At 44.4% G+C, this 27,870-nt stretch overlaps 1 protein-coding gene across 2 annotated transcripts in view; it reads left to right on the top strand.

Annotated features, from left to right (window-relative positions):
* Window positions 1-27,870, top strand: part of ACTN2 (actinin alpha 2) — a 73,186-nt gene that overhangs the window by 18,917 nt on the left and 26,399 nt on the right. The window contains exons 2-8 of one of the 2 annotated variants that reach the window (XM_045437239.1): window positions 10,963-11,077; window positions 12,003-12,122; window positions 12,919-13,005; window positions 16,770-16,857; window positions 18,614-18,692; window positions 22,314-22,395; window positions 25,448-25,533. In XM_045437239.1, coding sequence (XP_045293195.1) covers window positions 10,963-11,077; window positions 12,003-12,122; window positions 12,919-13,005; window positions 16,770-16,857; window positions 18,614-18,692; window positions 22,314-22,395; window positions 25,448-25,533 — 657 coding nt within the window. Of the gene's footprint in view, window positions 1-10,962; window positions 11,078-12,002; window positions 12,123-12,918; window positions 13,006-16,769; window positions 16,858-18,613; window positions 18,693-22,313; window positions 22,396-25,447; window positions 25,534-26,676; window positions 26,763-27,870 lie in introns of both variants that reach the window. The other variant, XM_045437238.1, reaches the window with a different exon arrangement.

Here is a 27,870-nt window from a genome sequence, read left to right as displayed (position 1 = left end):
CAGAGCAAAGACCCCCGCTTAGAAGTGTATCGCTTACACCAGCATTTTATTTTATTTTAAATTTTTTAATATAACTTATTGTCCAGTTGGCTAACATACAGTGTATACAGTTGCCCTTGGTTTTGGGGGTAGATTCCCTTGATTCATCACTTACATACGACACCCAGTGCTCCTCCCAACAAGTGCCCTCCTCATTGCCCATCCCCCATTTTCCCCTCTCCCCCGACCCCCCATCAACCCTCAGTCTGATCTCTGTATTTAAAGAGTCTCTTACGGTTTGCCTCCCTCCCTCTCTGTTTGTAACTATTTTTTTTACGTGGTGTCCCACGTCAGGTATTTCTGACAGTATTTTTTCTGCTTTCCCACCAGGTCCTTAAAGGACTCTGATAGTGACAGCCCCCCTTGAGTTGTTCATAGGCTACCCTACCCCCCAATTTGAGATTGCCAGACATCCTAACTTTGGGTAGAAGAGACCCCTGAACGCTGCTTGCTGACAGAACTTGGGGGGGTGGGCAGTGAATCATCAGTGGAAAAAGACTTCTTCTTTTTTCCCCACTTACTTTGTCTTTGAGTAATTAAATTTGTATTTCTGAGTATCCCTGGGATTCAAGTTAAAAACAGTACTTTGGGGGCACCTGGGTGGCTCAGTTGGTTAAGCGCCTGACTCTTGATATCAGCTCAGGTCATGATCTTCTTATGGTTGGTGAGTTCCAGCCCTGAGTCAGGCACAGAACCTTCTTGGGATTCTCTCTCCCTTTCTCTCTCTGCCCCTCCCCTGCTTGCTCTTTCCCTCTCTCAAAATAAATAAACATTAAAAAAAAAAAAAAAGCAGTGTTTGGTACTGTTGAGCTTCCAGCTTATTTATGACTGGAATTGTCACCATTTCAAGTGTTGAAAATTCAAATAAGTGCTAGTCCTCTCTGTGTGAATCCAGGTATGCCTGCTGGGTGTTGGGTTCTGTGGGTGATACAGAGGTGAGTAAGACAGGATTACTGTGGTCGTTTCGGTGTAGGCTTGCAGGCATATGAAAGTCTGAGAAATCAGTGTGTGTCTGCCATTTGCAATGGGATGAAATGGGATTTGCCTTTTTTTTTTTTTTAGAGGGAAAGTGACTCATCTTTATTTCAAGGATTTGCCTTTTTATAAGAGTTAATTTTTAAAAACTTTTTAAATGTTTATTTACTTTTGAGAGAGGAGCAGGCAGAGGCAGGGAGAGAGGGAGACACAGAATCCGAAACAGCCTCCAGGTCCGAGCTGTCAGCACAGAGCCCGACGTGGGGCTTGAACTCGTGAACAGTGAGACTGTGACCTGAGCCAAAGTCGGACGCTCCACCGACTGAGCCACCCAGGTGCCCCTTACAAGACTTAAATTTTAAGGCTCATTACACTTAGTGTATTTGGAACCAAGTCCTGATGCAAATGTAGCCCTTTATATTAATTGTCTCTTGGGAATACATTAAAAAAAAATTACACAGGCATAATATTTTTTCCTGCTGTCAGCCAGAATTAATGTTCTGAACACCTTGTGCCTTGAGGAAGTGAAGAGATGCTAGCGATATTCTTTGTTCTGTGACCAGTGGTGTGAGTACTTGTGGAAAATCCGGAAAAGATGAAGACCTGGCATCTTTCCGGCTTCTTGGATCCCAGACCTTCTCGCCTCCCTTTTCCGTCTGTATTACTGCAACAGTTTATGAACTGTGCTAAGCAACAGCTTGTTTATGCTTAGTTATTGGAGGTGGAATATCTCTTATGCTCAAGTAGACTGAGATCGTGACTGTAGGCTGTCTGTTTTTCTATGCAATGGTTTAATTCCCTTTTAAATTAAACCCCAAAGCACCTCAGCTCTCTCTGAATTATTGCCATCACCGAGTGCTGTTCTTTTGTGTTTCTACATTTGTGACATATTTTGCGTTCTCTTTAATTCATCACGCATCACAGTCAACTCGTTGAATTAGGTCAACGGTGCATTCCTTAGGGGAAGAAACAAGCCCCAGGAGAGAGGAGCCGACTTGCCCACACCAGATGCTGAGCCGGTCACAGAGCTAGGCTTCAGATTTTAGGGCTGCTGTTCTTCAGCGACTGCTGACCTGAGCTGTTGCACGCTGTGTTATCTAGCAGGATCTTGGAGCTCTAAGCGGAGGACTGCCCACTGTGTGCTTAGGTCCCTGGTTAACATTAGGGCTCCGTCTTGCAATTGGTTGTAGCACAGGCAGGATCCTTACCAGTAACCCTTTAATGCTTACATACTTCTTTCTCTGGTTACATTTCTTTTGTAATGTTGTGTGAGTATGATGTTGTGTGGCAACCTTGAAGGTTTGGGATTTTTTTCAAGATCAGTTGATTATGCTGACCAGTCAATATTGTGAGTGACTTCTGGGTCCACAGCACTTCCTTCAGTGTTTTCCAAGATGGTTATGTGTCTGAATGTTTAAATGTAAGGCTATGTTGCTGATTTCTGATGTGATTCTGGAGTGGCCCATCGTATGGACCGCCAAGTGCATGTCCTCACGTGGTGTGTGGACTGGAATCTCTCTCTCGGCTGAGGGGACGGTGAAGCTTTGTGGTGAACCAGAACGTTCTGTCTCTGCAAGCCACAAGGGGCAGGAATTTCTGCCCTCTCTGTCAGTGGGCTCCCTGCTCTTTGTGAGGGTACTGTCTCCTTTTTATTTTTTTTAATTTTTTTTTTTTTTCAACGTTTATTTATTTTTGGGACAGAGAGAGACAGAGTATGAACGGGGGAGGGGCAGAGAGAGAGGGAGACACAGAATCGGAAACAGGCTCCAGGCTCTGAGCCATCAGCCCAGAGCCCGACGCGGGGCTCGAACTCCCGGACCGTGAGATCGTGACCTGGCTGAAGTCGGACGCTTAACCGACTGCGCCACCCAGGCGCCCCAATCCTTTTTAAACACTAAAGCTGAAATCACGTTTACTCCAGAGGAACAGCTCTGACCTCCTCTCCTGCATTAACCAGAGATTTTATAAATCTGTGCAGCTTTCTAGATGCTCCCCACCCCTTACTTTTCAAATATTAAAACACACACACACACACACGAAAGTGATTAGAAGAAATCTTGGCAAATTGGGAGTCTGTGGAGTGGAAAAGAACACACCATTAAAGTGATTATTGTAAATAGAAAAATAAATGGAGCATTTTTAGAAAAATCAACTTAAACCACAGAGTGGTTTCCGGTAGGCGTGCGTACATGAGAGTGTGTTCAGAACCAGTGCAGTAGGTAACACTGGCTGACGGGCTTTCACAGTTCTCCTCCTCCTGATAACTTTTTAAAAAATTTCGTAGAGTTGATCGTGACAATTATCCCCTGTTTTTGTAGCTGGGAAAGTGTCGGGGCATGAAGGACAAACAGTTACATGGAGTCAGAGTCAGAAATAGAATCTGAGTTCTGAGCCATGACTGCAGGCTGGGCCGGGCTTGACCTCCGCCTCTCCTGAGGCCCACTGTCCCCGCTTACCTGGGGCCAATTCGTCCCACCCCACAGGATGCGGGCCAGGACGGACACGGCGAGCCTCCCGGTGTCTCCACTCGCTGGGGAAAGCAAGCTATCGGCAATCTCAAAGTCACAGAGCGCTTTGACAATGCCCCAGACTGATTTGGATCGGACAACAGTACTGTTTCATAATTGGCGGTCTTGAAAGCTAAGACCTTTCTACCCCCTGAGCCTCATGCAGTGGGTCTCTGCCCAAATGTCCCAGCCCTCAGCGGGCCCTGTTCTGTTTCATTCAGAAAAATCCCGTAAGCTTTTCTGAGTGCCCGTTTCAGGAAATGTGATCTGAAATGAGTATTTTATGGCATTATCATCAGTTAAAGCTAGTTTAACAAGAATGAAGGAAATGTATAGGTGTTGTCTTGCCATGTTTTTGTTTAGTAAATTGAACAGTTAGTCTTACAGGAGGCAGGCCACACCTAGAACCAAATCGCTGAAAGAATTAATAATTAACTGATAGCATGAAATAGACTGCTATGCAGACAACCGTGTCAGACTCAAGGTGGATTTTTTTTTTTTTTTTGGTCCTTATCTGGGTAATAATCTCTTCCAGGTAGAGATACGAACTTGTGTTATGTCAATAACTGTAGTTATTACGCATCTTGATTAAAAGACCTTCCCTTTTTCTCTGTGGAAAAGTCTACAATATAGGTGTTTATGTCTATAGGCTTAATTCGTTGAAAAAGAAACCAAATGCAAATGTATAGCCTTCAGTAACACAGGCTTATCTCAGCATTTCATGTAGTACTTTTTTTGTCATTTAGCACAATGTGCTGATTGGCATAGAGTTCATCTTTGAGAAAGACAGTGGTCAGTCTTATAGTTCTTGTGGACTAACTAGGGGCTTTGCCGGTACATTCTTCATGAAGAAGGAGTGGCCTCGCCCACCGCTGAATGGGACCGACAGTTCTTGGTAACAGCTACTCCTGGGAAACTCCTGCAACAGATATTGTTCTCAGCCACCATGTTTCAGGGGTTAAAGAACATTTTCTGCGCCTCTTGATTACGTTTAGGAGTATAACAGAGGAGGGACGGCTGATAGTTTGAATATCCTTCAGGCTTTCTGTGTGAAAACCTCCTCCTACAAGCCATGGGAACACAGCCTTTACCTCTGGGCCCTTCTCCTTTGCACCCTGTTTCTGAAGAGTTTTTATGCCATGGCCGGGGCAGGCCTGTATTCAGGAAGATCAGTCTGCGCCCCCAGGACTGCCCATCCTGGCCGGTGCCTCACAGGTGGTGATTCCTTCTCTTTTGGGAAGAGAGGCTGATATTTGCTCCTGTTGTCTCAGGAACATACATGTCGAGACAGTGCTTTCCACTGCCTTCTCGCCTTTTCCTTTTGTTTTCATGTGAGCTTCTTTGGAAGGTGGTAAGGACTTCAAATACTATCAGCCTTTCCTTTCTGGAGATACAGATCTTCCTTGACTTCTGATGGGGTTACATTTGGATAAACCCATTGTAAGTTGAAAATACCGTAAGTCAAAAATGCATTCTCTACAGCTAACTTCCTGAACATCGTAGCTCAGCCCAGCTGACTTTCAGCGTGCTCAGAACACTTCTGTTAGCCTGCGGTTGAGGAAGAGGTTCTCACACCACGCCTGTTTTATAACAGAGTGTTGACTGTCATGTAGTTGAATACCGTACCAAAAGTGAGCGACAGAAGGGCCAAGTATATGGGTGCAGAATGTTGGTAAGTGTATCAGTTGTTTACCCTCGTGGTCCTGTGGCTGTCAAGGAGCTGCTGTCCCTGACCAGCATCACAAGAGAGGACCCTACCACATAGCACAAGCCTGGGAAAAGCTACAGATCCAAAATTCCAAGTATGGTTTCTACTGAATGCGAATGGCTTTTATGCCGATAGGAAGTCAAAAATTAGAAGTCGGACCATCGTAAGTCAGGAACATCTGTAGATGGTTCTGTGGTTTCCTGTCTGGTTATCTTTGGATGGCCCTGAAAGTTTTTTTTTCACATGCCTGTCTTTGAGCTGCAGAAAGCATTGGTACTTATCGCTAGGTGTAGAGGCGTGGGAAAGGAGCTGTTCTCCAGGAGGGAGGTAGAGGAAGCAGGAGAGGAGGTTGGAGAACCTCACCTGTGACTGAGCAGTTTCTGGGTTGAGCTGTGACCTGTGGAGACTGTGGCCTGTTTCCTTGTTGGACTCTGTCTAGTTCATAGAGCATCGTTTTTCCTAAGAAAGGACATCTGACTTGGTAGTCTGGTTTGACCCAAGGAGCCTGCCTCAAAAACCATGTGGACCTACCCTCATTCCACGCTAGTCCTCCAAGATTTAGTTCCCACAGACTTTAAAGATGTGCGTTGCTATCAGCCAGCAAGACAAGCCACAAAGAAGCCTTCGGGTAAAATGTATGGGGTTTGCTCTGGCTGTTGTTGCTCTGTCTCCTCCATAATTAGCAGGCTTTTCTGAGAAACCGAGGACGATTGGAAATGCATTAAGAACAGTCTCTATAGACGGTGGTAATTAAAAGTGTAAATAGAATGAAAATTAAATGTTCTAACAAAGCTTAAAATTCCTTTTCAGAGTGCACTGGCCTCTTTGCAAGCTATTATCTCAGAGCTGTTGGGGTCCTTTCTTCACATTCCAATTGGTTAGTTACCACCTTTATTGGCTCCTTGGAATGCTCATTAAAGATAGAGACCCTTCATTAGACTTAACTAAATAAATTGACCTTTTCGATTAGATTCATTCTCTGGATTTGCACAAAGGAATAATTACCTCTGGGAAATTACCTTCCCTGTTATGTATACCTATAAAAAGGTAGGATCAAACAGACCTCCACAGTGTTGCATAGCGGGGTCAGGAAGCTTGCACGGATTTCATGAGCAGCTTTGGAGTTCTATCCGGGAGTGTTTCTGATACTTTTATTATGAAAGGACTTAAATCATGTGGTAACAGGATAAGGTAATTTTCACCAGCAGTAGTTGCTCATTTTAAGTTGAATCTGAACAAAAAGAACTCTATAAATATTTTAGGTCATGATATTTTTTGCCTGTCAATTCAATTTTTAAAAATCATGACCTACAACAGACACATGAAAAGATGCTCAATGTCACTCCTCATCAGGGAAATACAAATCAAAGCCACACTGAGATACCACCTCACATTGGTCAGAGTGGCTAAAATGAACAAATCAGGAGACTGTAGATGCTGGCAAGGATGTGGAGAAACGGGAACCCTCTTGTACTCTTGGTGGGAATGCAAACTGGTGCAGCCGCTGTGGAAAACAGTGTGGAGGTTCCTCAAAAAATTAAGAACAGATCTACCCTATGACCCAGCAATAGCACTACTAGGAATTTATCCAAAGGATAGAGGAGTGCTGATGCATAGGGGCACATGTACCCCACTGTTTACAGCAGCACTTTCAACAATAGCCAAATCATGGAAAGAGCCCAAATGTCCATCGATGGATGAATGGATAAAGAAGATGTGGTTTATATATACAATGGACTACTATTTGGCAATGAGAAAGAATGAAATCCTGCCATTTGCAACAACATAGATATGGAACTGGAGGGTATTATGATAAGTGAAGTAAGTCAGTCAGAGAAAGACAGATGTCATATGTTTTCACTCATATGTGGAATTTGAGAAACTTAACTGAAGACCATAGGAGAAGGAAAGGGGAAAAATAGTGTCAAACAGAGAGGGAGGCAAACCATAAGAGACTTTTAAATACAGAGATCAGACTGAGGGTTGATGGGGGTGTGGGGAAAGGGGAAAATGGGTGATGGGGATTGAGGAGGGCACTTGCTGGGAGGAGCGCTAGGTGTTGTATTAAGCAATGAATCACGGGAATCTACCCCCAAAACCAAGAGCACACTGTATACACTGTATGTTAGCCAATTTGACAAAATATTATATTAAAAAAAATCATGGCCTGTTTTCTTGTGCCTGTCCCAACAGGTTAGATATATGATTAATCTCATTATTGTGAGTTAAAAAAAAAAAAAAAAAAAAAAAAAAAAAAACCCAAACCATGTTTAAAGTAGTTTTTCTTGCTGAAAATGGGGCCTGGGATGTGTTTTACTGAAGGATAACTGTCTGGAAACAGCTTAACTGTCCATCCACAGGGAGCTAGTTACATAAAGTATGGTATATGCACTACAGGGAAATACTATGCAACCATGAAAAGGAATGATCTGTACTGATGCAGAATGACCCCTAGGTTATATTTTTTAAGTGGGTAAAAAAAAAAAAAAATCCTGGGTGGCGCAGTCAGTTAAGCGTCCGACTTCGGCCAGGTCACGATCTCGCGGTCCGTGAGTTCGAGCCCTGCGTCGGGCTCTGGGCTGATGGCTCAGAGCCTGGAGCCTGTTTCCGATTCTGTGTCTCCCTCTCTGTCTGCCCCTCCCCCGTTCATGCTCTGTCTCTCTCTGTCCCAAAAATAAATAAACGTTGAAAAAAAAAAATTAAAAAAAAAAAAAAATCCAGGTAGGGAACAATGCGTATACTCTGATTTGTATTAAAGGAACAAAAAACGATGTGTGTATCTGTCTCTATATCTGTCGAAGATCATTGAGGAGATACACAAACGAATGTGTGTGTTCCCTCTGGGGAAGAAAGCTGGGTGGTTGGGAGTAGAAAGAAAGGGATGCTTTTCACTTCATACCCTTTTGTACCACTTGAGTTTTTTTTAAGTTTTTGTATTTATTTTGAAAGAGAGAGAGTGAGTGCACACGTGCAAGTGAGGGAAGGGCAGAGAAGGAGAGGGAGAGGGAAAATCCCAAGCAGGCTCTGCACAGACAGCACAGAGCCCGATGCGGGGCTTGAACCCACGAACCGTGAGATCATGACCTGAGCCAAAGTTGGATGCTTGACTGACTGAGCCACCCAGGTGCCCCTACGTGAAGTTTGAACCAAGGAAATTCATTACCTCTTCAAAAAGTAAATAGATGGGGGTGCCAGGGTGGCTCAGTTGGTTAAGGGTCCGACTTGGGCTCAAGTCATGATCTCATGGTTTGTGAGTTTGCGTCCTGCATCAGGCTCTGAGCCTGCTTCGGATTCTGTCTCCCTCTCTCTCTGCCCCTCCCCCAACTCATGCTCTGTATCTCTCTCTCTCTCTCTCTCTCAAAAATAAATAAACTTAAAAAATAAATGGCTTCTCGGCCTTTTGGCTAAGATCAAGTGTAAAAAAAAAAAGTAAATAGATAAACTAATATTGAAATAAATAAATGATGGACTCTTTGTAACAATCTTAGTTTCAAACACCAAAGTTGGGTTATCTAGAGTAACTCTGTCCCATAGAGCTTTCCATGATGCTGGAAATGTTCCGTATGGGCACCATCCAGCTCAATAGCCACCAGCCACATGTGGCTTTTGAGCACTTGAAAAGTGGCTGTGCCCAGCAAGAAGTTGCTGTGGCTGAGGTCAGAGAGATTGTTGCCTGTTTTCCCCTCTAGGGTTTTGATGGATTCCTGTCTCACATTTAGGTCTTTCATCCATCTTGGGTTTATTTTTGTTTGTGATGTAAGAAAGCGGTCTAGTTTCATTCTTCTGCCTGTTGCTGTCCAGTTCTCCCAGCACCGTTTGCTAAAGAGATGGTCTTTTTTCTGTTGGATACTCTTTCCTGCTTTGTCAAAGATTAGTAACCAAGAGCACACTGTATACACTGTATGTTAGCTAACTTGACAATAAATTCTGTTTTAAAAAATAAGGAAAAGAGAAGTGGCTTGTGCAACTGAGGAACTAAAAATTTAATTTCCTTTAATTTTTATTAATTTACACTTAAATAGCTACATGTGGCTAGTGGCTGCCGCATCGACTGGGGATAGATCTAGAGTATATGGTTTAAGTTGTTCTTCTGTTTAAAGCTGACTAAAGTTTAGATGTGTTTTGGGAGACCTAATTATTACTGTAGGCTCTCCGAGTAAAATGAATTCTTCTAAGTCCAAGAAAACGCCTACATTTTTGCCCTTGAACTTAATCCCATCACATATTTGTTGAAAAAAGTGACAATCAGATTTTTAAATCTTCTTTATTACTCAGGAAAATCATTTTTATGGAAACTATGTCTTTTTGTGGCGTTGCATGAAAGCTGTTTATTTTTTAGGTATTCATTTTGTCATCTAGAACACAGACCCTATCTGCGTGTCTCCCCACAGAGTAACGTGCCGGGCATTTTGTTCTTGAGCCCCACAGCTGTTGTGAGACAAGGGGACAGTTTGCATTCTTAGCCAGCAGCTGCCAGAAGCACTTCTAAAATGGTTTTGGCAGGAAATCGTGCACAAGTGGAAGCCAAGTTAAATGCGGCTTGAAAAATAAACAGAATGACTTTGGATGTCACTTCATATATAGTCCATCTTTCCTCTGAAGATTGTCTTTGTAATTTGTTAACCTGACTAGGCTGTATCTAATGGTCTTTGAAATGCGGGGTCTAGCTCAGGGCCTGAAATATGCCAGCCAGTAGGAAGTTATTGTTACTATTACTGTTATCATTATTTTTAATGACTGACTCTACTGCAAATCTGTTTAATTAATTTAGTTACTGGCTTAACATTGTTGTGCATTCAGGATAAACTAGATGTAGGTAATTAGTGGTTATGGGTCCCCTCCTCTCTTCTCCTTTCTGCGACACAATACCGCCCACCCTCTGCTCTAAAGTAAGACATTATGAACATTCCTGAAACATTATTTATTCATCCGCTCTGCAAGCAAGCTTATTTTTGTTGTATGCAGGGAATAAGCACACTCTACTGTAGTCTGTATTTCCTACAAAGTAAGAGGTTTTCGGAAGGCATAGGTGTGAACATGGTACCTTTTTTTAAAGTCCATTTATTTTGAGAGAAAGAGCACAAGTGGGAGAGGGGCAGAGAGGGAGAGAGAAAATCCCAGGCAGGTTCCATGCTGTCAGTGTAGAGCCAGACACAGGGTTCGATCCCATAAAATGTGAGATCATGATCTGAGCTGAGATTAAGAGTCGGATGCTCATCCTCCTGAGCCACCCCAATGCCCCTGAACATGGTACCTGTTTGTTTGTTTGTTTTAATGTTTATTTTTGAGAAAGAGACAGAGTGAGCAGGGAAGAGGCAGAGGGAGAGAGAGAGAGGGAGACACAGAATCTGAAGCAGGCTCCAGGCTCCGAGCTGTCAGCACAGAGCCCGACACAGGGCTCGAACTGACCAACCGTGAGATCATGACCTGAGCTGAAGTCGGATGCTTAACCAGCTGAGCCACCCTGGCAGCCCTGAACGTGGTACCGTTTTAAACAGAAGGCACAAATTCCTCAGGCTGGCATATCAAATAAATGATTTTCTTTTGTCCCTAAAGGGGAAACTAACAAAATCTTACTTTAGTCTTTCAAGTCGTTCTTTCCACCAAATTCTCCCCAGAGGAGTTCCAGCCTCTTAGACTCCCCAGGGTGCATACAATGTCAAGTGTTGTCTGCATGGAGGGGGGCTGACCGCTGATGGGTCTGTGCCCAGCAGTGTCTGGTTCTCGTTGCAGACCTTCACGGCCTGGTGTAATTCCCACCTAAGGAAAGCTGGCACCCAGATTGAGAACATCGAGGAGGACTTCAGGAATGGCCTTAAACTCATGCTGCTTTTGGAAGTCATCTCAGGTTGGTCCTGGATATTGCATAGCCGTCCTACCCGAATCCCGTGCATCCGCGTGTGAGCACTAGATATGCGTCTAGTTAGAGATGACTGTATCAGAAATTCCCTTTGAACCTGGCTGGGCAAGAACATGGTATTATTAGCAAAGAAAACCTTTCCAAAGAGCAGTCTGCCTGGACTTCTTTTTCTGCCCTGAAAAAGGAGTAAATTCTGCTTAAAACTGACTAATTAAAATCATGTTTGTACCACCCACCTCGAAACAAAATAAAAGAAAAAAAGTGACGTTTATGTGACTACCCACCAAGCTGCCCTCTCTACTCTTAGCCCAGCTAGCGCATCTCCCAAATGTTGTCGTTCATGCAGCCAGCCGGTGTACGTGTTGGCGTAACTCGGAAAACATGAGCTCAAATCCCAGAGGGGTTGTGTTTTGCCCTGAATTTCAGTTGGCTGGATTAGAGTTTGGATGAGAGGAGGGATCACCCTTGAAGAAGTGTGACTGGGAGGGCGATGGCAAGTCTGCCCCGATCCATATATCTTCATAATCAGGTGTCTCAGCCCTGGCAGCCACCGCGGTGATTTGGACGAGGCTCTCCTGACTTCCTCTAATAGCTAGTCGGCTGCTCCAGACGCTCCCAGGATACCAACCAGCTTTTCTCCGTTCTCCTTTGTAAGTTGGCTCGTATGTGGACCAAACTGGAGTCTCCCGGCAGATCTGAAAAGCATATGGCTCCACATCAGTCCATTGGTCTTGAAAGTTTTTTTGGTCCATGTTCCTCTACACTGTGATTTACAGAAGCCAGCGACCCATCAGAAATAGTCAGATACCGTGCTTTCCATTTAAGGAAGCACCGACTCTGAATGTTGGCATCTTGGTTCCACGTCAAGGAATTAGTTTCTCTGTGCCTACGCTCTTCTTTTTTCATCTGACAGGGGAAAGGCTGCCGAAACCTGACCGAGGAAAAATGCGATTCCACAAAATTGCTAATGTCAACAAAGCCTTGGATTACATAGCCAGCAAAGGCGTGAAACTGGTGTCCATCGGGGCTGAAGGTAAATGAGGTGTGAGAAGAATAACCTTGGCTGCCACACTGATCTCACAGTGGGGGGCAGGTGTGCCTGCTGCCAGATGAATTCTTCCCTCCCTCCCTTCTGTTGCTTGTGTCTGCTTCACGTCAGGCTCTCTGGTAGGCTCTGGTGTCTAGAGATGAGAATAAAAGGTAGCATGAATGGGAGACCAGGCTCCGAGGTTATCCGTAAAGACGAGAGTCAAATAGAGTGCTGTCTTCTTCAAACCGATTATCGGCCTGAGAAAGACCTCAACCTTCCCAGTCACTCTTAAAAAAGAACTAATTAATAGGAGGAAAGTGACCTCTTCATTCTCTGGGACATTGGGAACCCTGGAGAGTTTGGTAGGAGCTGAGACTCCCCTGCTTCTTAGTTTACACAACTGAATCCTGTGAACCTGCCACCTGGGGACCACTGGAAGGATCGGGATCTAAAGAACAGCCTGTGTTCTGTGTATCTGATGACTTAGAACCCTAGCCCATCTAGTCTTTACACTCTGGAAACTCTTGGGTTGTTTTTGGTGATTATGCATTCGCAAGATTTGTGCTTATGATTAACTCAGAATTCATTTAATCTAGAGACACTTGGTTATGAATACTGTATTTATAACTAGACACGCTGCCGCACTTACAAAAACATCAACTGGTCTTTCTGCGTATGGATGTAGTTTCCGATAGCTCGGAAGTCAAAGCTTAGGGGAAACGTACAAGTTATAGGAGAAGTTTATGCACCGGTTATGTTATCACGACACTAATTTGTTGTTGTGTTTTCTCACCTAAAGAAATTGTGGATGGCAACGTGAAAATGACGCTGGGTATGATCTGGACCATCATCCTTCGCTTTGCTATTCAGGATATTTCAGTTGAAGGTAAGAGACATGATTGAAGATCTGATGGTAATAAGATACTTGGAGTGGTTGTGTAAATTGAGTTCATAAAGTCAAATTTGAATAGGGCTTTTAAGCTGGAAGTGCCACTTACATGATTTAAGGAAAGATATGGGAGTTGGGTTTTCACAGGTTTTATATTTGTATGGGAAGAGACCCCAGCAATACTGTTTCATTCATGGGGGTGGAGTCATTTGGGGAAAAGATGAGCACGTGTTCAGAACAGAAGTCGTTCTTTAAAATGAGCATTTTTTTGAGCTTCTAATTGCTTATTATACTAGTAGGTTCACAACTAGAGCAGTGCTGTTAAGACTTAAAGCTGAAACGCTTTTTTTCAGGTGCAAAAAAACAGTTGAAATCGGAGTTCATTCATTCACCCTCCCTCCTTCCCTCCCTTCCTCCTTTCACTGTCTGTTTCTGTCTTTCTGTCCCCCTTTCTGTCTTTCTGTTAACAAAATCTCTATTGTTATTGTATCTTTCGGCCCAACAACTGTTGTCACTATAATAGAATTGTAATCCTTGGCGTTCCACCGAAGATGAAACTCTTTAGTCTTTTACGCCCACTGTACTCCTAAATATTTTGATGAATTCAGCACTGTTGAAAAGTGTCAGATTGACATTCTCAAAATTAGAACTTGGCCTGTTTAGGCTTCACATCACAAGATGTATAGCCGCAGAACATATTTAAATAAGGCGGTGTGAATTGTCCAGCCAGTCAGCATCCTGTCATTTGTCACCTGACAGGTAACCAGGTACCTGCATGGTGAGGGGGGCGTTGTTTATAATTCTGCCCAGGATGGAGTCCCCGTTGACGCTGGTTTTTCAGATGTCGTCAGTTGCTAATCAACCAACAAACACTAAAAAACCACTAATTTATCTACTGCTGGACCAGATGCCCTGAAGCCTATGGTGTTTACCCTTAAGGAGTTTCTTACCCACTTAGATTATTCCCGTCTGGCACTGAAGCCCCACTTGTGTCATCTACAAATCCAAGTAAGATATGATGTATTAAAATCTCAATAATTCAGGCTCAGAAATGACAGCCAGCTTGAATTAATAAACAGCTGAATTTGAAAACTTCCATAAATGTACTTTTATTCAAGCACATTTCTTTCATTCCAGCGAAAATAAAATGCTTCTTAAAAGTTCTCACTGTATTAAGAGGCGGTAACTCGTAATAACTTTACCAATTTTATGTACTTCCAGATATAAATATTTAAACAGTTAAACCCACCTGAAAGAACAAATATGAATTTTTTGGTTTTACTATTTTAAAAATGTTTACTTATTTTGAGAGAGAAAGAGAGAGTGTGAGCAGGGGAAGAATAGAGAGAGAGAGAGAGAGAGAGTGAGAGAGAGAGAGAGAGAGAGAGAGAGAGAGTCCCAAGCAGGCTCCATGCTCAGTGCAGAGCCCAGTGTGGGACTTCATCTAACTAGGAGATTATGACCTGAGCTGAAATCAAGAGTCAGACACTTAACTGACTGAGCCACCCAGGTGCCCCTATTTTTATTTATTTTTATTTTCTTTTACTTTTTTAATGTTTGTTTTTAAGAGAGAGACGGCACATGAGCAGGGGAGGGGCAACGAGAGAGACGGAGACACAGAATCCAAAGCAGGCTCCAGTCTCTGAGCTGTGAGATCATGACCTGAGCTGAAGTCGGATACTTAACCGACTGAGCCACCCAGGTGCCCCAGTGACTGGCAAATTTAAATTTCCATAGCAGTCGTGAGGTTTTATTCATCTACTTTACCTCTGTTTGCCTTGCTAGCCTGTTTCACTTAAACTTTGTAATGTACAGTACATTATTTCCTCCTGGCGTACTTTTTCTTATTAGTTCTATTGGCCAGGACCACTAGATAGGGAGTTTCATCCTTCAGCATCTGTACCAATTAATATTTGAATGAGGTCTTAGAACTTTCAGTTGCTTTTCCAAACAATTTTCTAGAGAAGAGATGTGAACAGGAATCATTCAAGTTATTCCATAGCACATGAAATTTTGGGAGCGTGTTTATTTAAACTGGGTTATAGGTCAAAAGGAAGTCAGAACTAGAATGGATAATTTAAATAAATAATTACGGGATACTTATTTTGATATTAAAAAAAATAAACTTCAAGCTCTAACTGAAATGGGAGGCCAAGTTCCAGTGTTAGTCAAGAGTCCATGTGTTTACAGGGGTTTTCTAAACTGTGAACACTTAAATACAGACAGAATCCTAGATTTTAGAAGTGGGTTTGAGGAACTGTTTGGATATATGTAACCTTTGGGTTCTCCAAGAACCAAGTGCCAGGTGGGTATTAGATGCTGTCTTAGTCTGCCCAAAAACACCATAGACTGAATGGCTTGAACAGCAGAAATTTATTTTCTCATGGTTGTGGAGGCTAGAAGTCCAAGATCAGGGTGCCACTGTGGTCAGTTTTTGATAAGGACCTTCATTTTGGCTTGTAGATGACCACCATCTTGCTATGTCCTGTATCTCTTCTTATAAGGGTGCTAATCCCATCATGGGAGCCCCACCCTCATGACCTTATCCAACCCTAATTGTCTCCCAAAGTCTCCCTATCTAAATAAGGTCAGGGCTTTAACATCAGAATTTTAGGGGGATAGAAACATTCAGTCCAGAACAGACATGCAGGAGATTTGGGGGGGGGGGGGGGTAGAGGGGAATGCCTGTGAAGAACAGGAAATGGCCAGTGCGCTTGGCCAACACCCATGCTGGAGAAGGGAAGGGAAGGCTTGGGGGAGAAGAGTCTTACCTGCAATGTGGTCCTTAGGTCTGTTCACAGGCTGGCAGGGAGCCCTTATGCCTCAGTTGCTCTTAGAGGAGCCCCACATGCACAGGATGGCCCAGTTCTAGGGCCCCTCCCTCGCTCAGTCTTTGGCTGGAGCAGCTGAGGAAGTATGGCCTCTGGGGAGTGAGGGGTGGATTCAGAGTGCCACCTGGGACCTCTGTGAGCTGCCCTGTGCTCCCAGCAGCAGGACATCGGAGCCGCACAACTTCATGGCTACCACAGGGGGGTGTTGTTGTTTCCACTTGGTCAGAACTCAGGTGGCCAAACCTGAAATGCACTAATGAAAGCCTTTCAGTATTATAACAATCACTGGGTAAGGGAGTAAATCTGAGACACTGTGGCCTCTAGTAAATTCCATTTACCCAGGATTCCAAATGGTAAGTGAATTGAATGACAGGTTAGTGAAGTCATAAACTACACACAGATTTTAAAGTTTCCTTTAAAAATGGTAAATTGCCCAAATCCCTGAAGTCTGGTTGTTTGATACTTATGGTATCATAACTTGCAGTTGCTCCTACATTGTCCTTTTCAGGTCTCTCTTTTTATTGTTTAAAGTTTATTGTATTTATTTTGAGAGAGGGAATGAGGGAGGGGCAGAGAGGGAGAGAGAATCCCAAGCAGGCCCCACACTGTCAGCATGGAGTCCAACGTGGGGCTCGAACTCATGAACCGTGCGATCATGACTTGAGCCAAAAATCAAGAGTCAGATGCTTGACTGACTGAGCCACCCAGGTGCCCCTCCTCTGCAAGTCTCTTAACTGTCATCACAAGGCAGTCCTTGGGCACAGGGTTCTGGCTCTTGCCCTTCTACAGAGACCACAGGAAGAGAGGATGTGTTTGATGGTTGCCCCCCCCCCCCCCCCAGGACGTCTCCTTTTAGAAAGTGACTGGGAGTTGGGTGCATTAAGTAGTGAGTATTTCCACGCGGACACTTTTTCCTGGCTGTCATTACAGAAACCTCTGCCAAAGAAGGTCTCCTGCTTTGGTGTCAAAGGAAAACCGCTCCTTATAGAAATGTGAACATTCAGAACTTCCACACCAGGTAAGCAGCCAGGGCCCTGGGTTCTTACATTCTTACTGGGATCCTTAGATGGCAGGGAGGACAGTGGTTCCTTATACTGGTGTCTTCCTGCTCCTGTCTGAGCCATGTTTTATGTGTGTAGAGGAACCGAGGCCATAGAATCTCTAATGCTTAAGATCTCTCTGGGGGTGGGTGGGGGTGTCTGATTAAGGTTTGAGGCGCTGGTAGAACAGCTTGGTATTGATAAGTGAATACCTTGCAGCACCTGAATGGGGCTTCACAGTTTGGAGGTGTAGGACTGCACCTCACCGTTGCCTTCACCTGGTGTTGGGAGGAGGTGGAAGGCGGGGCTTCTCGGTGAGAAGGCCACGGAGGCAAAATGCGTGTTCCCACAATGGATCGTCTGCACACCGATGCCTCCCTGTGTTCGACGGGGAAAGACGCTTCATCGGCCAACTTCGTATGCTGGGATTCGAGAGAAGTAGAACACTCACATTTGCAGAATGACAGGAACCTGGAGAAATGAAAGCTAAATGCCATTCGAGAGCACGGTTTTGTCACGTGCTTCAGTATTCTACCTCATGCAGGTCTTCTGTCATTGCTGTCTGTGGGTAGACGAGCTGTCTGTATTGTCGCCCCTTATACCGTGGGTTACCTATGAATATAAACGAGTCCCCAGCCACTGTGGGTAATCAGAGAAATGAAGGGTGAGGATGAGCCACAGGGGAAAATCGGGGAGGTTCTTCTGGGGAGACAAGTATCAGTAGAGTGTCTACCAAGTGTCAGGCACCGAGCCTTGAGGGGCAGAGGTGGGAAAGAGGACTTCCTGTCCCTGTAACACGCAGTCTGGAGGGCATGAGGAGCCACCAAGGGCTGAGACCTTCTGCCAGCATTAAAGTCAACCAGTTCCAGACTGGCTTCTCATTGACCTTCTCGCTTTCCTCCTTGGGCCCAAGATTGGCCCAGGCACTTCAGCTGTGTTGCCCCTGGGGCTTCCCTCCTGCCCTGCCTCCCCTTCCTTCCCCGGAGGAACAGAACTCCAGCTCCCAGCCCTCAGTGAACCTCTGGTCATCACTGGGAGGCTCACCGCCCTAGGTCGTCTGAAGAACGGTTAGCGCAGGTGTCTCTGGGGAAACAGACCGGAAGCCCAGGCCCTCCTTGCTAAGTCCCTCAGGTGCTCGCTTGTCTTTGCCTTTTTAAAAACATGTAAAGAACCTTATGGGGAAAGACATGGGAGTACCTGGGAGCTCATGGTGACTTTTCAAGTATACTAAGAATCGTGGAGAGAAGTATGTCGTGGACGTTTCGGGGTAGACGTCCTCGTGTGTGTTTATTGGGTAGACCCTGGCACTTGGATCCGCATGGGAGACTTGGAGGAGAGAGGGAGGAGGGGTTTAGGATGGAGGGCCCTGAACCAGGAGGAGAGCAAGACACCGTAGAGGGGCGTCTTCCTTCTCGTCACTGCCGGGTCTCCCAGCCCGGAACCAGAGTGGGCTGGCGGGACAGGGAAGAGTCCTGGGCCCGAAGCTGTAAATGAAGAAGAACCGAGGGCCCTAGAAACACCCCGGAAAGAAGACTGGTGTTCAAGGAAGGGACCACAGTATACTGGGTTGGGTAGGGAGGGAGGTACATGGGGCCTTTGGTGCATTAAGTCAGACAGAAGGGCGTTAGGGGCCATGCATCCCAAATTTCGGGGCTCCATCTGACCCAGGGCAGACCCTTGCTGCTGCTTTTTCTCCATTAACACGTGTTCCTGTTCTTCCTGACCATCATGCAGCTGGAAAGACGGCCTTGGACTCTGTGCGCTCATCCACAGACACCGGCCCGACCTCATTGACTACTCAAAGCTTAACAAGGTCATTCTGGGGACCTGGCATGCAGCGTCCCCCCACCCCCACCCCGCCCCTCAGCATGTTGTCCTGAAATGAGCACGTCAGCACTGAACTCACACGAACACCCAGGCTGCCACCAGCATCGTGTCCCCAGCTAGCCTTGCACGTAGTGCAAGTGGGAAGGGGAGCCAGGAAAATCCTTTTATTAGCAATTAATTAATTATTAATATTAAATAATGAAGATGGGACGAGACCCAGAGCCACATCAGCCTTTTGGCCCAAATTAAGATATGTTCGTCCATTTGGCTTGATTTACTCTGAAGGTTTTTAGAGATGTGTCTCAGAGATTTTACGCTCCCAGATTGTAAATATGAGAAGTGAAACATCTATGGTTTGGGGTAAAGAAAGGTTCAAATTCCCTAGGCCTTCCTTTCAAATTCCCTTTACCTTTCCTGCAGGGTTGAGCTGCAGACATTCTCACTCAGAATTGATTAATTTCTCACACAAGGGACACTCCATAATCATCTTGCCATTGACAGAAGGTATTAGCCGTAGCCTCGGAAAAGGGTTTCTGTCGTTCAGTTTTGCTCTCTTTAGAAACTTCAGCTGAAGAAATTTTAATTCTCTGTTTAAGCTTAAGCTTCAGTTCGCTTAAGTTTCCATTAGCGTCAGAATCCTTTCTTTAACAGTGGTTTAAAAACGTGAATCTGTAACAGAGAAAAGAATGCCAGGCCCCTTCTAAACCTGGCGGTAGGTAGTCCTGCTGCCCTAGACTTAACGACGTGTGGAGATCGAGGGCTAGAGGCGTTGCCTGCCCCGAAGATGTTCCCCCAAGCGATGGTTATGGCCCAGTTCCTTCCGGTTGCTGGTGTGCTTCGTGGCCTTCACGTTGAGTCGCGTGTTTTGCTGTGGAACTGTTCCTGCTGCATGCTGCCCTCACCTGTGTGGTGTGCACGGTCATGGGAAGAGTGTCCTGGCTTCTGCCACCTTATTACTTTTTTGCAATTATTATTTTAATGGTTGTTTTTGTTGTTGTTTTAAAAAAAATTTTTTTTTTTAACATTTATTTATTTTTGAGACACAGAGAGACAGAGCATGAACGGGGGAGGGTCAGAGAGAGGGAGACACAGATTCCGAAACAGGCTCCAGGCTCTGAGCTGTCAGCACAGAGCCCGATGCGGGGCTTGAACTCACAGACCGCGAGATCATGACCTGAGCTGGAGTCTGACACTTAGCTGACTGAGCCACTCAGGTGCCCCTGGCACCTTTTTAGCTGTCACCTGCTCACTGCCTTCCTCCCGGCCTGTCTCCGATGACAGCTACTCCTGAGAAATTTACTTGTACCGTAACGGAAGGTTGCCTGAGTGCCTCAGCTTTTCAAACACATTCTCTTATTCTGGAGTTATTTTGAAAAGTTTCAGACTTGGAGATAAGTGTATATTTTTTTCAGTGAATCTCTATCTTGTTTGCAAAATGAAGAGATTGTTCTAGATCGAACGAGTTTCATTAGCAGTTTACGGTGGTCGATTTTTATTACCAATGGTCCACAGACCTGTGGTAATTTGCCATGTCTGATGAGTGAAAAATGATAGCAATTAACAGTAGCAGTTCATAGTTACACAGCTCTAGATTAGAGTCGGTTATAAATAAATACGTATATTTATTATACACATACGTATGTATTAATATGTAGGTTGCACATGCACAGATATCACACATACATATATTCATACATGTACTAATTTGTATATTGTGTATATGTATTATTTTGTGTATGTTACATATACATGCATAGTCATTCAGTACAATGCACAGTAAAATATAATGCACTGATGAAGTAGGTACTATTATTATCCCAGTTTTATAGATGAAGGAAGTAATGGAATTCAGAAATCTGCCCAAGGTCACATGGCCAGTAGCTGAGCCAAGAAAATACTTAACTGCCACATTTTCTCTCTCTCAATCACCGTATAAATGAGGTAGTTTTCACAGAGTCGCAGAATCATTGTGATTTTTTTGAGAGCGAAAGAGAGAGAGTGTGCCAGTGAGTGAGGGGCAGAGAGAGAAATGGGGCTTACACGATGTATGACTTGAACTCACGAACTGTGAGATCAGGACCTGAGCTGATGTCAGGTGGTTAATGGCTGAGCCACCAAGGCGCCCCATTATTCTATTTTTAATACTGAAATTTTTCTTACGTGTTTAAAACAAAAAGAAAGATACTTTTACTCAGCGATTTGGCTTTATAAATAGATGCATAAAATACACAGGTAAGACTCACTTGGTGATAAGGCTGCTTTTAATGAAATGATGATATGCTTTGTTAAAACATTTACTGGAAAAAATGTTTTGCCTGAAATGTAGACTCTGTGAGGCCAGGAAGCTTACTTGGGTTTCTTTGCTGAGCCTCGTGAATGTGTTTTTGAAGGCTGCCCTTCTAAAACCGCTTCAGCGTATGAAACTCATTCTACTCCTGTAAACCATTGCAGTTTCTAAAATGTTTAAATGGCTTTGATGTTAAAATTCATTCAAGCGATCCCAGGACTAACACTACTTTTCAGTTTGATTTTCTATCTTACCTACCCCCATCCCATTTAAGGTTCCTAATAATCTCTTAAGTGGATCAAAACAAGAAGTGTTAAATAAGTCTTTAAATTTTTCTGTTTTGGATATACACCTCTGGTTGAAATTATTTTGTTATGTTATAAATTAACACACACACACACACACACACATATAATTTAACCAATCTTACTGTGAAGGTAAATGTAATCTTAAGAACAAAAATGTCTTCACAATTTTCATAATTTTAGTCTTTAGCTTCCCAGAAGCATACTTTTTTTTTTCAAATTTTTTAATGTTTATTTATTTTGATTATTTATTTTGAGACACAGAGACAGAGCATGAGTGGGGGAGGGGCAGAGAGAGAGGGAGACAAAGAATCCGAAGCAGGCTCCAGGCTCTGAGCTGTCAGCACAGAGCCCAACATGGAGCTCCAACCCACGGACCATGAGATCATGACCTGAGCCGAAGTAGGACACTTAAGCGACTAAGCCACCCAGGTGCCCCTAGAAGCATAATTTTTGCTCTTGGTAGCCATCTTGGTAGCCATCTTGCTCAAGGGTAGCCACCCTTGCTTCTTTAGGGATCCACATGTTTCACCGGCCACCATGTTTTCGTCCTCTTTACCCCTCAGCTTTCTTACATCTAAAACAAAGGTGTTAGACATTCTCCATGATGCCCTTCCAGACCTGGAAAATGTACGTTTCATGATTTCTTCTGGAGTCATTTAAATGTTGTTATCAGTAGAGTTGAAAATAAGCTTGGAGGTCTTCAGGGTTCTTTCTGGTCCATGAGAGAATATCTGTCAACTTTTCTGTCGACAAAGCAGTTGGCCTCTTCATTTGGCTCACATCTTATGATTTGCAGTGTGCATGGCTCCTGTGGCTTTCACATCATTTTTGGTTTTTCTCTAAATGTGTGGAGGGATTGGGAAAAGATAAGAAGGAATATTACTTACACTCTCATGGTTATATGGTGGGCATGAGAAAGTCTCCTCTGAAAAGTAAGGTATGTAAAAAACATTACTCGTAACCCCTGTCCAAAAGATACTTTCAAAAACTGGCTATGCTGTGTTTCACACAGGATGACCCAATAGGAAATATTAACCTGGCCATGGAAATTGCAGAGAAACACCTGGATATTCCCAAAATGCTGGATGCTGAAGGTAAGAGGAAAATTGTGTTTACCGACTCAAATAAAATCCGTGGACTGTGCATGCTATGGCCACGTGTGGGGGTTTGTAAAACTTTATAGCCAAGTTACATCTGGAGTACTTAAGAATCCGAGGAAGTTTCTGTCCTTGGCCACAGGAGGGTTAAGGGAATTTTCCTTGTACCTGGCTCTTGAATTCTTTTTAAAAATCTTGCTCAAAACCACGTAGCAAAACTATAGTGAAAATAATTTGATAAAAGTTTCAGCTTTGGCAAAGAAAAGGCAGAATGCTTTGCTTTGTGCTTTGCTTTGTGATTTTTATTTTTGTAACAACACATCGTTATTTCTCTTAACAATGGAGACAAGTTTAGCAAAGAAATCTTGTGAAGTGTCAGGACTTCACAAGGGAAAAAAAAATCCTTCCAGCCAGAAGAAGTTACAGAATCGAAATACACAATACTGAACATTCAGCCATCAGTGTGCCTCTCAAGCTTCCACGTTTCATTTTGGGTCTAAATTACATTCAGTTAGATCTGAAAGAAGCTAACTTTCTCAGCAGTTTTCAGCTGAGCACCTTTCATGCTGGGGACTGGTTTCCAGTAACTTCTGTGCTCTCTGCATGTGATGAATTTGTGTGTGTTGTACCTACGGCACACCATTGAAAGGACAGATATGTGGAGACCATCCATTCAATTCACTTGTTTGCGATTCTCTTCTCACTCAACAGACGTGTATCGAGCACCCACTGTGTGTCCTGCAGGAGTTCACGAGGTGTGGAAGGCAGAGTCCTACCCTCAAGGAACTTCTATTACTATGTTTGTTGTTGATACTATTCTTCCCTGATGGTCCATTTCTTCCCCTCATTGACATGGTTGGGGGAAAGCACAGAACTTGATTAGAGGCAATTGTCAATCTTCTGATCCTCCTTATTTTTGGTGATTGCATTTTGAATTATAAACTAGGTGGCTTGAAACAACACAAATGTATTCTTTCATGGTTCTGTGGGCTATGAGTCTGGAATCGAGCTGTTGGCAGCCTCATGCTTCTTGCAAAATCTGGAGAAGAGGTTTCTTCCTTCCTCTTCCAGCTTCAAGAAGCCCCAGGCATTCCTTGGCTTATGGTATCATCCATCACTCCAACCTCTGACTTTGTCCTTACATGACCACCTTCTGTCCATGTCTGTCTCTCTATCTCTTTCCCTCTTCTTATAAGGACACCAGTCATATTGGGTTAAGGATCTTCCCTACCCCAGCATGACCTCATCTTAACTTGAGTATATTAGCAAAGGCCTACTTACAAACAAGGTCACATTCTCAGGTGCTGGGGGCGGGAGTTAGGACTTCAGCATATCTTTTTGAGGGATACAGTGCAACTCACAACAGTGATCTTTGAAGTAGGGTTTTAATTTTACCCACTTATTTGAGCATTTAAAGAAATGTTTATTCATTTAGAGAGAAAGAGTGTGTATGTACGTGAATGGGAAGGGGAGAGAGAGAGAGAGAGAGAGAGAGAGGGAGAGAGAGAGAGAATCTCAAGTAGGTTCCATGCTCAGCGCAGAGCCTGACACAGGGCTCAATCTCATGAACCTTAAGATCATGACCTGAGCCAAAATCAAGAGTCAGATGCTCAGCCGACTGAGCTACCCAGGCGCCCTTTAATTTAATCATTTTATCAAACACCCACATTATTGGGTGTTAACACTTGAATATACTCCTCCGAATCTGTGTACGGTTTTCAAAAGCTCTTTAGAGAGAGTAAGTAATAAAATAATGAAGTAGCAATGGAGAACAGTTGCTTTTCCTTTTTGTCTGTCTGTCCTCTCTAAGCCAAGTTTACATTTGTGCGATATCTCCTTGGACCTTTCCATAGAGTAAATAACTACCCAGAGTTTACCCACTTGGGTTAATAGCTAGAATACTAAAGGGAGGAAAAAACAGGAGACATTTAGCTAATTAATGCCTCCTTAATACACTGCAGTTGAGGGTGAGTTCAGGGTCACCATCATTATTCCTCTGGCATGCTGACATGCTTCTTAGTCGGTAGATTTTCCCCCTTAGTTTCTGAGTCCTGGTCTGGGCGTGTATCCCTCCTATGTATCCTTCCAGGCCAGTAAGATGTCCTGGTACGCCTTCATTTCCTCTTCCCTTGTGACACATCTTAGTCTATTCCTTTTCTTTTCCTTTCCTTTCAAATGGTTCAGAAAAAGGCTTACATACTATATTATTTTCTTTGTAATTTCTCACAGGAATCTTCTGGCAGCGTCATGAACTTGACTGCCTTGAGTGTGGGGCATGTTGTGACATGACTGCCCAACAGGTCCCGGGCTATGTGACCGACCCTTTGTCCTTGCTACCTGCACTCAGACTTCTCATCACCACAGCACTGTATTAGCATATCCCTGTTTTGGCCACAGCACGTGCTGGCCACCTCCTCTCAGAATGCCCACCCGTCTGGTGAAGGCTTGCCTTCCTGCCTGCTGCTGCTGACCTCACTTCCTGTCATTTGTGTTGGTCTCCGGACCCTATGTGGGGATTTTCCAGTGGCTACTTGGGTCTCTGTCCCATGAACAGGTTACCTGTAACAAACACTGGGGAAACTTTTCTAATCTTACCCATCTTCCCTGCTTTTACAACATTCTGGAAGTTGTTTCCCTATTTTCCTCACAAAGCTTTCCTTAAGGTGAGCACCAGGCTTCGATTCGTGGGTGCGTACGTTCTGTGTGGATCTTGGTTGACCATGGGGCCCTCCTTGCGTACCGCGGTAGAGAGTCTCTGGGAATGTGCTGTTGTGTGCATTCTGTGGAATCCTGGAGTTCTGATTCTGGCTGTGGACGTGACTTCCTTGCCAGTCTAGGGGTCTTCTGCACTAGCCGTGTTCTTCTCTATGGCAATTCTCAGAAGTATACAGAGAGTAACGACTTCTTTGATTAGAGCCAAAGTTTCGACAACATAAGTGTGTGGGGGTGAGGGGGGAAGATTCATTGCTTTGGCTTCTCTGAGGCCGCACTTGGCAAAGCCTGTGGGTACTAGAACATCCGAGTAGTTAACCTTCTTTTCTCCACACAGATTTAGTATACACTGCCAGACCCGATGAGAGAGCCATAATGACTTATGTTTCCTGTTACTATCATGCTTTTGCTGGTGCACAGAAGGTGAGGATGTAAAACATGAGTCACCACTCACCCTTCACCTTCTGTGTCTTAATTTTCTTTTTTCCCAATCATTTTTCTCTTTCCCCCTCTCCTCTGAGTAAGGAGACCTGTCTGGTTCTGAGAAGGCAGTCATTTGTCTTTTTTAGTCTAGTTTTCTTTGAAACTTCCTTTCTGTCCATGCAGTAGTATGCTGTTCGTGTTTGTTTTCCAGAAGATTCCATACTGTTACACAACCCCCGCATCCTTTCTATTAATACCCTCTGAAAACCCAATGGCTAGGTTTTCACCCTTAGGGAATTACAAGGTATCTTTTTTTTTTTTTTTTTTTTCTTCAACTTCGTTTTGTCCAGTGACGGAACGGAGTTTACAGGTTAAAAGCAATTCAGAAAAAAAAAAAAAAAAAAATGGTGTTGCCAAGGTGAAGGAAGAAAGGATGTGTGTTCACACGGTTCTGTTTTCTCTCTTCCTGTTGGTTATTTCGGCAGCTAATGCAAACGGTAGCAAGAGTCACAATAAGTACAAGCCGTGTATATCCTTCTCTTTAGATGTTTTGTTACCCATGGTGATTTCTGTAAATGGCAAGGTAAGTACGCGCAGAAGGCATTAAAAGCCGTGCCCTCTCCGGTGAACATCCTCCTTACAGGATCCAGAAAGCCAGCAGTTACAAAGGTGGGGTGGGAAGGTGGCAGGAGAGATGGGGCCTCGGAGCACTGCCCGGATTCACAGCATCTTGCGAGGTCACATGCGTCGCTCAGAACGAAAAGCGGCAGATGACCCGATGTGGTCAAAAGATGAGCGGACGTGGGCCTCACACGTCATTAGGAAGTGATAGCAAGCCCTGAGGTGCAGCACCCAGTCCCCCCCAGTTAATGCCTCAGCTGTACTTTTACAAGCTCATCACGGGGCAGGGGAGGAGGAAAGGCCCTCCGTTGGATTGTTTTAAAGCCATGCCGGTCCAAGTCGTCCTGTTCACAAACCACGTCAGGGCTGGAGAGCCTTCCTGAGCGCCGGCACTGTGGGCCCGAGAAACACACAGAAAATGGATCAGTGTAAACCAATTTGTTCTTCCCTTTGTTCACCCTGGTTTCTACTCTTCATCTGTGTGTGTGTTTGTTCTCTGTGTTATTTTTTCCCTCCCTTCAGACATTGTGAACACTCCCAAGCCCGATGAAAGAGCTATCATGACATACGTTTCCTGCTTCTACCATGCGTTTGCGGGCGCGGAGCAGGTATTCAACACGTGTCGATCTGGGCTGCTGTTCTGCATCGGTTTTAGTTGTGTGTGTGTGTGCGCGCGTGTGTGTGTATGCGCGTGCGCCTACCTGGGCGTGCATTTGTACGCTTCACATCTTACCCTGGAATCCTTCTAAGTGTTTTGTAATGACCTAATATGGCGAGTTCCAAACTGGGAATTGTTTTTGGTAATAGCTTTAACTTTAGACAGTTCCTGAAGGTTTTTTTAAATTTTTTTTTTTATCTTTTCTCCTTTTTTTTAAAAATTTTTCTTTTTATCGTTTATTCAATTTTGAGAGACAGAGACAGAGTGCAAGCTGGGGGAGGGGCAGAGAGAGAGGGAGACACAGAATCTGAAGCAGGCTCCAGGCTCCCAGCTGTCAGCACAGAGCCTGATGCACGGCTCGAACCCACGGACCGTGAGATCACAACCTGAGCCGAAGTCAGACGCTTAACCGACTGACCTACCCAGGCGCTCCTATCTTTCCTTCCTTCTAAGCTCCTGCTTTTATTTCATTAGTAAATTGTGGGAAACATTTGTGCTTTAGGAAAAAACAGGTGCCTTGAAAATGACGCCACGTTCATTGAACAGCGAAGGGGACATTTGTTGAGGACAGACGAGCACCTTGCTGGTGTCCCTTATTCTCCTCTGCCTAGAGACTGCCTTCACTGCTCAGTGATTGGTTCTGACATCCTTCAAGACTAATCTTAATTGAAATAGCAAAAGGATAGTAAGGTTAAAACCTCAGAAAAATCCACATTTCTTAAGACACACATTGTGGGTGATGGTCCCTCAGCTACCTCCATATGCACCTGTCTCTTGCCCCTTCCCCTGTCTCTGCTTGGAGAAAACCGATGGATTGGGGTGACAACATAGTATTGTTTTCTGTGATTTCTTCATGACTGTCACCAGCACATGATGCTAACTGCAGATGGGCCCTATGGCGGGCTTTAGAGGCAAGGCTTTGGGACAGGTTGGGGGGCCGGGGGGGCAACTTGGCTCTTCTTGGTTCATCACATGGTCGTGGTTCGGGGCACTTTGCCACTCCTGGCCCAAGTGCCCCTCCGCAAAGTGATGGCCGAGAATTACGTACACCTCAACCA

The sequence above is a fragment of the Leopardus geoffroyi genome, chromosome D2 (genome assembly GCF_018350155.1).
Source record: "Leopardus geoffroyi isolate Oge1 chromosome D2, O.geoffroyi_Oge1_pat1.0, whole genome shotgun sequence".
NCBI classification, from domain to species: domain Eukaryota; kingdom Metazoa; phylum Chordata; class Mammalia; order Carnivora; family Felidae; genus Leopardus; species Leopardus geoffroyi.
Note: the sequence above shows the minus strand (reverse complement) of the source record. Positions and strands in the feature narration are given on the sequence as shown.